The sequence below is a fragment of the Cyrtonyx montezumae genome, unplaced genomic scaffold, assembly GCF_038088225.1.
Source record: "Cyrtonyx montezumae isolate F1298 unplaced genomic scaffold, pur_monq_1.0 scaffold_0, whole genome shotgun sequence".
NCBI classification, from domain to species: Eukaryota; Metazoa; Chordata; class Aves; order Galliformes; family Odontophoridae; genus Cyrtonyx; species Cyrtonyx montezumae.
The window spans coordinates 43,531,848-43,546,722 of NW_027071824.1; the positions used below are offsets into that span (position 1 = coordinate 43,531,848).

The window sequence follows — 14,875 nt, forward strand, 5'->3', positions numbered from 1 at the left end:
GAACATCAAAGCTTTTGAATCAGCAGAGATGAACATATTGTTCATATAAGAAAGGCTTCTGGAGCCTGGATGTGATCAGAACAATGTACTACTTTAGCTGTGGACTAGAAATTTTTCAAGATACCGGCATGTAGATGAACACATTAGGCATATGATATTCAGATTTATAGCGTACTGTGCAGCCAAGACAAGAAGCTACCAGATCTGAAACATATTTCCCAACCTAGATATACAGATATGAATATGTAGCATACATCTGTTACAGTGGAATCAGTGAGTAAATTTTGAAAAATAATAAAGGAAACCCTTTTCCTTATGTAAGCTGAATGTTGTACATTCAATGTTCCAAAGTTATTAATTATTTCAGGTTTACAAATCTAATAAAATAATAACAATAAAAGAGGTTTTCTCTGTGGATACATTGCTTTTATTACTGATTATGTAAGCATATTCCAGGACTGAAGTACATGGCTTCATTTGTGACACTTCTAAGTTCTTCTACACTTATCCCTGTTCAATAGCACATTTTTCATAACTTTGCCGAATGAAGAAAAAACAATTTTTTTTACAGTTTTTTTCTTCAGGATAAATGACAGAATGTACAGGGCATAAAAAAAGATACAAAGTGTTATAGTAAAAAGCACTCTGGTGGCAACAGAATGTGAGAACCCACAAAAACAGAATCAATGACATACACCAATACAGCAGGAATTTTCTTACATTTCTATATGTAAAGTGAGAGCTTGTGCAGACATTTGTTTTCCCAGAGCAGAAACATTCCTCACAGCCTTTGGGATTATTTTGCTGCAGATTGAAGAAGCCTGATTTGCAACGATCGCAGTTTTCTCCTTCAACATGTTCCTGAAAAGGCACATTGGAATATTACTCCAGTTGTCACGGATTAGAGCTTGAGATAACCAGCTTCATACTTTTTTGCTTTAATGCAGAGCCACAGAGATATTTATAGGAATCATTGTTCTTATTTGTAAATATAAGAATTAGATCCTCTACACAGTAAGCTAATACACTTACCTATAAATAGCAGAATACAGAATTTGGACTTCATAAGATTTTTAATTCTTTTTCCATATGAAAACATGTACTTGATTTCAGGGACTAATCTAATTTATCTCCTGTATGCTTAAGGGAGTGAGAAGGGAAGGAAGTATTCAACAAAATGCTGTGGCCTCTCCAACCTTAGTCTGTAGGTATGGCTGAAGAAATCACAGAATTGTAGGGGCTGGAAGGGACCTGGAGCTCAATCTAGTCCAATACTTCCTGCCAGAGAAGGCCCCCTAGACCAGGTTGCACAGGTAAGTGTCCAAATGGGTCTTGAACATCTCCAGAGAAGGAGACTCCACAGCCTCTCTGGGCAGCTTGCTCCATCACCCCCACTGTGAAGAAGTTCTTGTGCACATTTGTGTGGAACTTCCTATGCTTCAGTTTGTGGCCATTTCCCCTCATCCTATCACCACTCACAATGAAAAGAATCCTGCCTTGCCTCTTTGCCTCCTGCATCTTAGATATTTATAGACACTGATCAGATCTCCTCTGAATCTTCTTTTCTCAAGGCTGAACAGACCCAGGTCACTGAGCCTTTCCTCATAAGACAGGTTCTAGAGAGCCCTTTAACATCACTGCAACCCTCAAAATTCAAATCAATATTCATAGGTGACACGAACTACAAGTACATTGTATTAGTTATACCAGTCATTCAGCTTATCAACTTTTCAGTGGCCTACCACTAATAGCAGGAACAAGGCTAAATCCAAGAGTGGAAAGGGCTGCATTTCCACATGTATTTGACAGCCACGCAGACAGGTTACAAACTCTTCTCCACAGAAAGCAGTCACTGAACTTGAATGGTTTTAAACTTAGCATTTTGTAATTATGCTTCTCAGAGAAAACTTGCATTGTGCAGTAAGTCCTGCTACCTAAACCAATTAATCAATTTGTCCTATAGGAAAAGAGAAAGCATTCTTTTCAGCAAGAAACGTGTTGCTCAAGTAATATGCTATGGCATTGGCTTAGTAATTCAATATATTTCCAAATACCGCATAATATACATTCTCTTTAATCCTGGAGATAGGTCTCTATGGTGTTCATGCAGGACAAAATCATTGGCTGCAAGTCAGCAGAAATGAACACATTATGAAAAGCCTGCCCACATTGTGTAGACCAAGCTTGCTTTAAAAATATTGCACTAAGTTCAACAAAAGCCATCTGATAGCCTCACAGCTAAGATGAAGCAAAGATGGAGAAGATAAGGCAAAGCTACAGGGAAAAATATGGAGATCAAACAAAAATATAAATAGGCTATCACCACTGTACATTTGCAATAGAATTGACAGGTCACAGCGTGAACAGTAAATGAGTACCCAAGTGACCGGTGGGGTGAAGCCCAGACTGTTTGTCCTCTCTCCCCCTCGTGCTGCTTCCAGCCATGCTTCTGGGAGCATGTATGCACACAGAGCCTCCGCAGTTTGCCTCCCTTTCCTTTTCCAGTGCACCAGAGTTCAAACTGGAGAAGGCTGCATTCCTAAGCTCATCCTTTTTTCCAAATTGTTTCTGGGAGGAGCAAGTTAATTCCTCTTGCTTTGATATCTTGCTCTATAGCACATGTACCTCAAATAAAGGGTCTGTCATCATCTTTGTTTGCTTTATGACATTAAAAACCACTTTTACATTGGTTGCTGTGAAAGTAATGTCCTATATTTATTTTCAGAACTACAACAGATTCAAAGAGCTCAATAAGACTGTTTGACAGAGAAAATTCTCAGCTACAAAACATTATTTTCCAACATAGTCACCATCATTACCTAGGTATTTTTGCCAGTGAAGAACAAGAGGCATGCATGCCATGCTCGTAAAAATCTGCATGGACATCCAGAACATGGCTTGATTTTCACATATCTGTCACCACTGATGTAACAGTATCCACCATCTCACTATGCTCAAATACACTGTCTGGTTTCCATAATTGTTCAGCAAGCATCAATGAATGCCAGTGAGTGAAGTTTTTTCCACAGGAAGGAATTTAGTTACACTCCTTTTGCTTCATATGCACTTTCATGTCAGAAGCCATTTGGTCAAGACTGCCCCTCCGCTGCCATCTGTCACACAGCAATAAATTGTAATGGAATATTGCTGGGAAGGTTACACGTCTACTGCCACACCACCAACTTCCACCTCTGATGTCGTGGGCCAACTTTATAAAATAGGAGGCATTACTTTCAAAGCAGGCTTTATACGTTAAAGATATACATAGCAAAGTATCTTCACTCTATCTTTATTACTGTACTATACCTATTCTCCTCTTCAAAAACATCATAAAAAAGACTCCACAACAAATAAAAAATCCCTGCAGTACAACTCAAAACTATGAGTCAGTAGCTTTTACCTTTGACATCTCATTAATTTCAAGGACTCTATTTTTACCTTTTCACCACCAATTTCAGGGTAAATCAATTAACGTATTATTGTCATAGGTTTGCTGAAATCAGCCAGCTCCTCATGATTCATCTAAAAAAATAACAGTATTATAATGCATGGGAGTTTGCGGGCACCCAAATTCTCACAAACTCAAATGTAGAAACTACAGTTGTGAACGCTGCTCCTAAAAGTTTCAGACCTTTATGAAGTGTTTAGTGCATACAGATTGGGAAATGAAAAAAAAACCAACCTAACTAACTAATCACAAGACAGCTAAAAAGCAGACATACTTATTTAAATGAAAACCTGTCCTACTCTGCAGTCACAGGAATGACGTCAGTGAGTAAACTTGGATAATTCTTTTTAGTAGGTACGAAATTCACTGAATTTAGTAGGTATGAATAAGACACAAAGTAGGAAAAGTTTTCTGAACCAATCAGAGATAAAACAGGCATTTATACTTGCTCCTCACCTTTTTTTACATAAGTTTACTCTGGCTAATGCGGTTGAGATAACAATCTTATGCTCACTTACATTTTGTTGCTTGCCCTTAGAACTTTTTTCAGCAGTCAATTTCCTTAACAAGAAAACTATCTTTAGTACATTTCAAAGCTCATTATATGTAATTGAAAGATGTGATTAAAAGAAGGGAAGCATTTTTCCTAAGACCTGCTATTAACTTGTTCAGACATCCCTCTTTAGTCTTCATATGGAGCATTGCTAATCTGATGATTTCAGTGTCCTTTTGATCATAATCTACTTTGACTTGAGTTTGACGATTTTCAGTGAAAATAAATGCGTATGTATCAGTATCTTAGCTGTCTGCAAAGGTCATTATTTTTTCTACTGTATACAATAAAAGGAGATCACAGGAATGAAAAAGGAGGTAAAGGATAACCAAGAAGGAAAAAAAGCATGTAAACAGCAAATGCTTTGGGATAGGAACAATATCTTGATTACTTCTTCACTCATTTTAGAACTACTCAGCAGTAGTTATATTTTATTTAGCATATGACATCTTGATCATTGTTTCTATTCAGAATATAATATGCTCTGACCTTGTAGACTCAGTAGTCAATTAATTAGAACTGTAATACGGATAGATTTTATTTTTGACAGAAAGCATGTGACTGATATATAAAGTGAGGATAAGGTTAATTCTCTGATTAGATTTCAGTGCTGCTCAGCTGTCACACCAAATCTTTACAAGTGCATGCAGCATGAACTGGGGGAGTCAAGTACTTCTTGTACATTCTAGTACTTATGGATATAATGTATTTTAAAATTCACATTTCTTTCTAATCCTTTTAATGAATTTCTGTAAAGAAACTTCCACAAGTCTGACACACAAAAACTGACCCACCATACCATAAATTGTCATTTGATCATGTTCATGCTAACTTACTAAACTGATTTATAGAACATCACCACTTGTTTTGTAAAGCATGGTTTTTTTTTAATTTTGGTATTTTGTAAGAGGTAAATGCAAGTGTTTTATTTAAAAATGCTTTCTTTTGATGTATTAACATATGATTTGCTGAAGGTACATAGAAACAAGCAGAAGAAAATAAACATTTTTAAACTTGCTTCTTAGAAATTAAGAAATTCACTGTATAGAAAGGATGACTAAAAGAAGAAAACAGAAAAAAATCAAAGCAAAACAAAACAAAAAAGGCTAAATATAAGAGATTTCTAAATGACAATTTCAAGGCAAGAAAGAATGCCCTCTGTATGGAATTAAAAGAGCGAGTGTTATATCTACAATGACAACTCTTAAATGACAACTTCTTGTTGTTTTAATACACCATCTGTTCAAAGGATTTCTTCATTTGGGGTCATATTTCAGGATAGTTTTAGAGTCCATAATACTTCAAACATATAGTTTCTAGACAGATGAGGGGTAGGAATTCAAAGTAAATAATTCATGAGCTTCTTAAGCGTCCATTCTAAGTCATACAACAGGCTACTAGATGCCCATTTTAATTACAGTGAACACTAATATGACACAGAGCAGCCCAAGGCTTCACAGGACCAAGAACAGGAGTTCTACAAGAACTCACTGCCATAGACACTAATGTACCTAAACAGGACAATGGAACAACACTATGTGATAGAAGACCACTGACTGCAATCTTTCAGTATCATTAATATCATCCTATGGCTCACAAGAATTCAACATCCTTACCTTACAAATACAGAGACCTACACAAGGGTCAATATTCACGCTGCCTTCCACTGAGCAGTTGCAGGGCAGGCAGTCAGGATATCCTGTATAACCCAAGGCACATCTACTGCAATGCTCTCCTGCATAGCCAGTCTTGCAGTGACAGAAGCCAGGCAACATGTCTATGGGAAGAGGAAAAAAACATGATACACCTTTGATTTATTATTACTGTTATTGGATATTTTTATTAGAGCGCTTAAAGCAACATATTCTGCAGGTGTAATAAACTCTGTAACATACTCATACATATTCTGGTATGTAGGTGTAACAAACTCTGCCTCAGACCTACGCTGACTTGACTCGGTATTCTGTCTGAGAGCTGAGTATAGCTATTTGAATTTTGAGCTTCCCAAAATCTGTATATTACAGATCTTCTAAACTGTAACTTGTCCCTAAGCCCTTGCATCTAGCAGATCAGAAAAACTCCACTTCCATTAATTTGCATAACTACTTTTGAATATGCTTTTGCTTCCAGAATCCATAAAGCACCCTAGCAGTAAGTTCTGCATTTAGCGATGTGTAGTGTGACATTAAACACTGATATAGAATAAATCTGTATTTGTTGCCCTTTAAATGTCATATCATAGAAAACAGCAAATAACAATTTCCTTCTCACTGTCTCCATGTAGTCTGTGATTTCAATATAACTACTCTATTCCACATGACAATTGTCTTTTGTATGTGAAAAACTTCTTTTTAAAAAGAAATTATTGTAGATAGGTGAAAATCCCTACTACTTACCATTTCCATTCTAATAAACTATTTAAGGAGAACAAAGGGTATAGTGTGGACTTATGAGTGGCATGATTTTTTTTCAGTTTTGCTTTTAAAACATCAGTAATATTTCTTAAGTCTGTGTGGACCTTTTACTACTGCTGAGCCAGCACTGAGCTGGTACTTCCAAGGCACAATCTAAGGTAATTGTTAGAGCTGTTTCACAATTGCTAATGTCTAATTCAAAAATTACTGTAGTCAATATATAAGTAGAACGACATTCTTCTTCACTCTACTTTTCATTTAATTGCTACAGAATATCATCAGTTATTTTACTACCCATCCATTGACTATCTTAAGATCTCTGAACATTTTGCAGCTCTTTCATTTTTCTGTGCTGAAAGATTTTGTACTTGCAAACTTTGTCACCTTCCTACTCATCCCCTTTCCAGGTTAAATATGAATATTCTCAGCAGTTCATACTGATCGTCACTGTGAAAAAGGTCCAGTTATTCTCTTAACCAAGTACTCATCTGTGACAGAATCCTTCTTCCTCTTTCTATTCCACTTTTTCACTGAAGAATCTTGTCAAAACTTTCTGAACATCAAAATATTGTGTTTGACAAATTTACTTTTGTTCATATGTCATTAGCTTCTTCAAACAGATTCATAAGGAATACTGTCCTCAACAAAAAAATAAAAAACAAAAACCAAAAACAAAGCAAAAACAAACATAACTGCTCATGAGTTTTGCCCATTTTAGCCACAAATTTTTAAAAGTATAAATATTTTTCTTCATTTTAGTTCTACTGATCTTCTTAAACCAGAAACCAGATTTCATGATTTTGATTTCCTAGAAACCTCTACCTTCCTTTGACAACTTGGATAAACAGTTTATATTATATGAGATTAATTTATATTTTATAAAGTACTATGAAGCTATATACATACTTTAGCAACTTAATTTTTAACTACCTCTGATGCCACGTATATGCCATGCCATATTTATCTAATATTTTTTATTCTTATTCATTTATCATCTTGCTCTGAAACTGACACATCTGTCTAAGATGATTCTTCCAACTTGCTCCACGTTTCCAGGAAAAAAAAAGTGGGAAAATCCCTGAGCTCTTCTGTTCACCAATACAAAGAATTCATCTAGCTTTTTTTACTGTCTTTTTCTTTCTTAAGTTCTTTTCTTATAAACCAATTACATCTTAGTCATATTAAACTCCAAGTAAATTTCAGTGTCTAGTCATCTTTTAGTTTTTTATTTATCTGAAGAAGTATTTCTCAGCAACATTTAAATAATTGTTTTGTTTTTTTAATACTTTTACGTAAGGCTAACATTATGACCTTATAGAACCAGTCAGGTATTTTTTCTATTATATTATATTTTTCTATTGCATATGTATATATACACACATATATATATATTATCATCTTTTTCTATTATTCTCAGCTGGATATAACTTCTGTTCTTTACAAGGAACTTCTTTTTAGAATTTAAATAGATTTTATTCTTTCCTAGCTAAGATATGTCACTTGAATTGAAGAATGCATCTTCCTTGAGTGCCTAATATCCAGGCTATAAACTCTATACCTGCCATTTGCAATTGTTGGATTTTTCATTTGGAATTAGCTTCTAAAATATACCTTTTTTCGGATAAGTTGGGTTTCAGGAAAGTCCAGTTCTACAAGGATTTTGAAGAAAGACAATTCTATATGAATAAATCTAGATTTGCTTCTTCTTTTTCTATGGTTTCTCTAACTAAAATTATTTGTTCCATGGATTTTGACTATGGTCTGGCAGCTTTCCAGATTTCTGAATTGCTCTCTTAGCTAGCCAGTGTTGGAAACCTGCAGCACTACAGACCTCAGGCTCTTTTATAAACTGGGTCAGTGCACCCTAGTTAGACAGTATTACGAAAGAAACTTCTGCTCCTCCAGATATGGGACACTTATTCCTCCAGAATAAGAAACTAGGCAGAGGAGGCAGGAAATCAGCATAACTGAGCAAGGACCTGTTGGTAAGAATGAGGGAAAAGAAGGAAAACTATAAGTAGTGGAAGCAGTGGATGAATGGCCTGGGCAGAATACAAGGATGCTGTCAGGGTGTGCAGGAATGGAATCAGGAAAGCCAAAGCACACATGGCAAGGGATGTAAAAACAAGAATTTTTTTTTTTTTTTGGTATACTGGCTACAAGAGGCAGGCAAAGGAGAGTATATCCCCTCTGATAAATGAAAAGGGAAAACTGTCCTCCTGAGATGTGGAGCAGATTGAGGTACTTAACAAGTTCTTTGCCTCAGTTTTCACTGACAGTCAGGCTTCCCAAGTCCCTTGTGTTTGTGAATTTCCAAGATCAGGTTAGGAGAGCAACATCTTCCCCAGTGTAAGAGCAGAGCAAGTTTAAGACTACCTCATGAGGCAGAATGTGCACAGTTCTAAGGATCCAGACAATATGCGTCCTATTGCCCTGAAGAGGCTGGCTGACATGGTTGTCAAGTCACTCTCCATCATATCTGAAAAGTCACGGCTGTCAGATGAAGTCCATGGTGATTGTAAAAAGGGAAACATCCCTCCCATTTATAAGAAAGGAAGATACGGTTAACTACAGACCAATGAGCTTCACATCTATGCCTCTGAAGATCACAGAGCTTCACCAAGTGATGACATTAGTGGACATTAGTGGAAGGGCAACTGATGTCCCCTACTTGGACTTATGCAAGACCTTTGACATAGTCCCAAACCATGCCCTCATCTCTAAACTGGAGAGATACGGACTAGAAAGGATCAGCCGATAAAGAATTGGCTGGATGGATATAGCCAGAGGGTTGTTGCCAATGGTTCTACATCCAAGTGGAGGCCAGTCATAAGTGATGTCCCCCAGGGATCTCCCTTGGAACCAATGCTCTTCAACATATGTATCAGTGACTTAGACTTTTGGATTGTGTAACCTCAGAAAGTTAGCTGATGACACCAAGCTAAGTGGTACAGTTGTCACAATGGAAGTGATACCATCCAAATATACCTGGACAGTCTTGAAAAGTGGGCCCATGAGAACCAAATTAAATTCAGTAAGGCCAAATGCAAGGTGTTGCAGCCTGGAAGGTCAGTGGTATCCTGGGTTGCATCAAAAGAGTGGCAGCCAGCAAGGAGAGGGAGGTGATTGTCCCCCTCTCTCCAACCTTGTGAGGCCCTGACTGAAGTACTGTGTCCAGGTCTGGGGCCCCCAGCACTAGAAAAATGTACAGATTCTGGAAGAAGTCCAGTGGAGGGCCACAGAGATGATCAGAGGGTGGGAGCATCTCTTCTATGGAGAAAGGTTGAGGGAGTTGGGCTTGTTTAGCTTGGAGAAGGCTCTGGGGGGACCTTATTATTACCTTCATTACTGTTATTATCTTCCAGTTCTTGAACAGAGCTTGCAAAGCAGGAGGGGGATTATCTTTTTACACGGACAGATAGTGACAAGACATGGGGGAATGGATTTAAACTGAAAGAGAGGAAGTTTAGATTAGAATTTAAGAAGAAATTATCTACTCAGGGTGGTGAGTCACTGGAACACGTTGCCCAGAGAAGCTACAGATGCCCCATCCCTGGAGGCATTCAAGGTCAAGCTTGATGGGTTTCTGGGCAGTCTATCTACCCTGCACATGGCAATGGAGTTGGAACTAGATGATATTTGAGGTTTCTTCCAACCCAAGTCATTCCATGATTCTATGATTCAGATGAAATAATTGTGCTATATACCTGGTTTGAGCAGCGAAAGACACAGATAAGTTTGCCTTTTTAGAAATAGGTCTGCCTTATTTGGAAATTTAATGTATCCCTTCTTTAGATTTCACAACTCAAGCCTCAGTAAATTCAAAGTTAATAACATGTTTCAGCATGTAATAAAATTTCCAAATACTCATTTAAATTTAAGCCTCTCCTTCACTGCCCAGTCAGTCCATTTTTTTTTTTAGTTTATCATCAAGAATTGTCCTTTCCTCTCTTCTCTTAGCAACTGAGGAAGAGAGGTCAGAGTTTGAAACTCAACTTCCATCACAACTGTAACTTCCATTCTTATAAGGTTCATACCATAGTATCTATTAATTAAAATACTTCGTATGCTACATCACAAAGGGAGGAAGCTGTGGAGACTTTAACAGATATTTTTCTAGCTCTTATACTTGTGGATATAGTAAGTCTGTATGTTAGATGACACCTTCTTTAGCTTACAACACTATCATACTGGCAAAATTTAGGCTCATGTTTCTACACAGTATGTAAATTCTCATCAGTGTACATGTGATTATCTTTACCAACCCTCTGTGGCACTTATTATGTCAATCAGCTAATTAAATTCCGATTCACAGTAAATGTTTAAGGTCCTTCTTTTGTTACTGCTATAGTAAAGAGTTAATATTTCAGTACATCTTATGTTTTTAGTCTATTATTTCATAGAACCTTTTCTGAATAAGGTTTTATTTGTTAAAGCTGTTTTCCACTGTTTTCTTCCTGAATATTATCATTTTCTGACATATCTCTAAATGTACAGAGGTTTAGAAGTTCATTCTGGAGGATGAGTCATCTTGAAATATGAATTTTATCAACTTCTTTCTAGCCTACCTGTCTTTCAAAATTACACAAAAATAAACCTATGCAAAAATTATGCTCCAAATCCATGAAAAAACTTGTAATCAAGAGACTGGCCTTGTCATTCTGAGTCCTACTCAACAGCATATATATTCCAAAAATAATGCTGTGGAAGTCACTGTGGACTGTCTGTTTAGCAAAATTCTATAAAGCCTGAATGAAGACTGACCCTTATTTATCCTACCAGGTCTGAGAAAGTTTTTCAGCAAAAATTAAGATCATTATCTGAGCTTATACCGTACATAAAGAAGCAGTAGCAAAAAAACTTCAGTGCACAAAAGCATCTGAATTATGAAATTTTGTATGTCTGCAAACTTTACAGACATTGCAGGTACTTAAAAGACAATTAAAATGGCTATTTTTTAAAATCCAGCCAGTACTGCTTGGAAAGAAGAGTAATGATTTTCCAAGGAAGCCTAAATGCTGTAGTATAAAGTAGTTTAAAATGCATAGATTCCATATTCACTTTTGTATGGACAATTGCAAATGATCTCAATGTCATAATAACAGGTAATAGTAAGTTGCTACTATTAGGATGGACTGAACATGAGTGAACAAGTTCATTTTAAAGAACAATACACTGTTGCTTGTCAGTTATTTCACCAATACCACAATTTGCAAACATATGATTCATTGAAAGTTTTTGGTTCTAATATTTATCTATATTGCTTCTGAAAATGCTGTATAGTGTTGCTATGAAACAAAATTTGAAAAACATTCTTGGACATTCAAATTAGAGTAATACTATTTCACTTCAGAATGAACAGTGAGATATCTGAGGATATACTTATACAAAGCTGATCAAAATGGAAATTACATGTTTAAAATATAAAAGTATTTATTGTTCTGCAGAAACAATAATTATAGAATGATTCCTTTATTCCCTTTTTTTATTTGCCATAGCCTAAAACACCTGCAGATGCAGCCTTTAAAATCCTCTTGTTGCAATTCATCTATGCACCAAATGTTGTGATATTTATTCCAAAGACCCACTTTAATTGTTATTGAGGCACATATTGTATTGAGGCACACAGAAAACATACAGTATTCAGATTTTCCTTAAGAAAAATTAAGTGACTTTATATCCCCAAAGTTACTATATTTCCATTTTAGTTTTTTTTTTTTTTCCAAACTAGTTTATTTTCCAAATTTATATCCCTACAACCCAGACGAGACCATGGTAAGACAGAAGTTGAGCCTGCAGATGCATTTTACTTTTTGTCATTGATCATCACTATTCAAAACTATTTGAATTGGCAGTAAATAAAATTAATTTTCCCCAACTCAAGTTTGTGACAGAAACCGGGAAAAGATCTTTATCATTAGCCATGAAATTTTTCATCTTATTTTCCACCTTGTCCTACTGAGGTGTACGAGTAAGATAACATCCGGGTGGGCAGCTGACAGCTAGCCAACATCAACCTGCTATCTGCTACAGTGCACAGCTGTGATAGTAATAATGTACCAAACATATCAAATGTACCATGTTTATAAACCATGAACCTGAAGGAAGCTTCAGAAAATCTGCAAATATAAAATCTGAACTTCCAAAGAAAATCATTATAAGAACACAGGTGAATCACTGTTCGTATGAGTAAACAACAACAATAAAAATCTTTAGATTTTTTTTTTAAGAGGAAGGACAAATATGACTCAGCTTTTCTTTTACCACTAATGAATTTAAGCTATAACATCCTTCTCTCAGGAATCTTACCTCCTTCTGCATGTTTCTCATCTTTGACACAGGTTTCATGCAAAGACCCATTTGGATCACAGGAACAAGGCTGGCACGGATCTGGGCTGTCTGGCAGTACCTATAGAAAGAGATTACAAAACAAAATCATACCTTTAATGAGTGGAAACATATACTTTTTCAACAAAAATAAGGAGAGCTGCATTCTGCATAGGAAACTTAAACAAGTATGGTTGCCTAATTTAGCCCACGCAGTTTCAACTTTAACCTTCCATTTTAGATTTTCATTAGAAATATATAAGTAATTTAGATACAATTAGGTTTCAAGAAAAACAAATATATAGTTATTAACAGAGACTTGTAGCATTAAATGAAATAATCAAGTACCAAAGAATCATAGAATGGTTTGGAAGGGAACCTTTAAGATAATCTAGTTCCAGCCCCCCTGCTATAGGCAGGGACACCTTCGGCTAGACCAGGTTGCTCAAAGTCCCATCCAGCCTGGCTTGTAATGCTTTCAGTGAGGAGGGACTCACAGCCTCACTGGGCAGCCTAGCCTGTTCCAGTGTCTTGACACTCACGGTAAAAAAATTTATTCCTAATACCTAGTCTAAATCTACCCTCTTCCAGTTAAAGACCATTTCCCCTCATTCTGTTACTACATGCCCTTATAAAAATCCCTCTCCAGCTTTCCTCTAGGCTCCCCTTAGGTACTGGAAGGCAGATATAATGTCTGCTCAAAGCCTTCTCTTCTCCAGGCTAAAGAGCCCCAGCTCTCTCAGTCTGCCTGCACAGAGAGGAGCTCCAGTCCTCTGACAATCTGAAGGAGATTGTAAACATTCACTGGCTACAGTAACCTTGACAAATAGTTCAGTTTTTCTGTCTGGTGAGTATGATTCAAATAACTAGTTGAGTTTCTCAGTCAATGACAAAAAGGGAAGTGAAAAAAAGTGAACAATTTCCTTTCTTTCCTGAAAAGGTTATCTCAAACAAAATTAAACTTTAGTCTACTACCACACTAGGGATGTAAACAACATATATTTTTGTATATGTGTATATATTTCCTATTAGTCAAATGGCAACCAGATTTGGATGAATAAATGCAGTGTCATAGTGCTGAATAGATTAGTACTCCTCTTTTACAGCGCTAAGACTAAAAACACTGTCAGAGAGAATATAATTATTGTTATTTGCTGATGTTTTCTGTTTGAGGAGTGAAAAGCAATCAGACTAATGGGCATGATTTCCTCAACTGAAACTACACAGACAAAATGTCAGGAATTTAAACACACACAATTAGTGTAGCTATTTAAAGCACAGGCACAGCCTTTATATTGTTGTATTGCCAATAACGTGCATCTTCTGACAGCTTCATTTTAGATGAAAATACAACCTTATATGCTGAAGCACAAAAAACAATTCTTGTTGCAGTAAAAATGAAAAGTATTCCCGGGACACAACGGAATTTCAGTTATTATTTTTTCTATATTACCCTTTAAAAATAAAAATTATAGATCCTCTTTCACTAGTATTGAGTGTTTCAATATTTCTTTGGTCTTTGATAACACATCCTGAAATTCATTACTGAATCTGAAGTTCTGTTTACAGGACCACATCCTCCTCTATTTTAAACTCAGTGAATTAGCTGGAGGTCCTGACCACAAGTGCATTCCTTCGTATCAACGAAGTTTAGTTTCATATTTCTGTGGACATTAACTTTACAGATTGCCAGCTGTGAGAAGCAACTGCTACACTGTCAGAATTAGAAGTTAACATTCAAAAAATGGCATCCAAACTCTGTCATCTCTTTTTTAATACTAAATTTTCCATGCTAAACTGATAGTTTGAACACAAAGAATTATAGGAAAGTGACAACAGAACATGCATTTACCCCTTTAGGTCTGAAGTAACCATCAATGCAGGTCTCACAGTTGGTTCCGTCAGTGTGGCTTGTACAATTAATACACACTCCGCCCCCGATGTATTCTCCAAAAATATTCAAACTCTGATTTCTGTCTGCCACATTCTGATCATAGTAACATTCCTCAGACTTCCCATGACAGTTGCATGCTAAGAGAGAAAAGAATTAGCAAAGACTTTCTAAGATATTAAAATTAGTCTTTAAACATTTAATTCATTCATATCACATGCAGTATTGCTCAGGCATTAATT

At 36.2% G+C, this 14,875-nt stretch overlaps 1 protein-coding gene across 1 annotated transcript in view; it reads right to left on the minus strand.

Moving 5' to 3' along the window:
• The window catches only part of LAMA2 (laminin subunit alpha 2), a 329,486-nt gene that overhangs the window by 192,396 nt on the left and 122,215 nt on the right, over window positions 1-14,875 (minus strand). Inside the window, exons 8-11 of the mRNA XM_065733920.1 lie at window positions 14,595-14,773; window positions 12,725-12,824; window positions 5,618-5,778; window positions 721-861 (exon numbers count right to left, since the gene is read on the minus strand). Coding sequence (XP_065589992.1) covers window positions 721-861; window positions 5,618-5,778; window positions 12,725-12,824; window positions 14,595-14,773 — 581 coding nt within the window. The remainder of the gene's footprint in view (window positions 1-720; window positions 862-5,617; window positions 5,779-12,724; window positions 12,825-14,594; window positions 14,774-14,875) is intronic.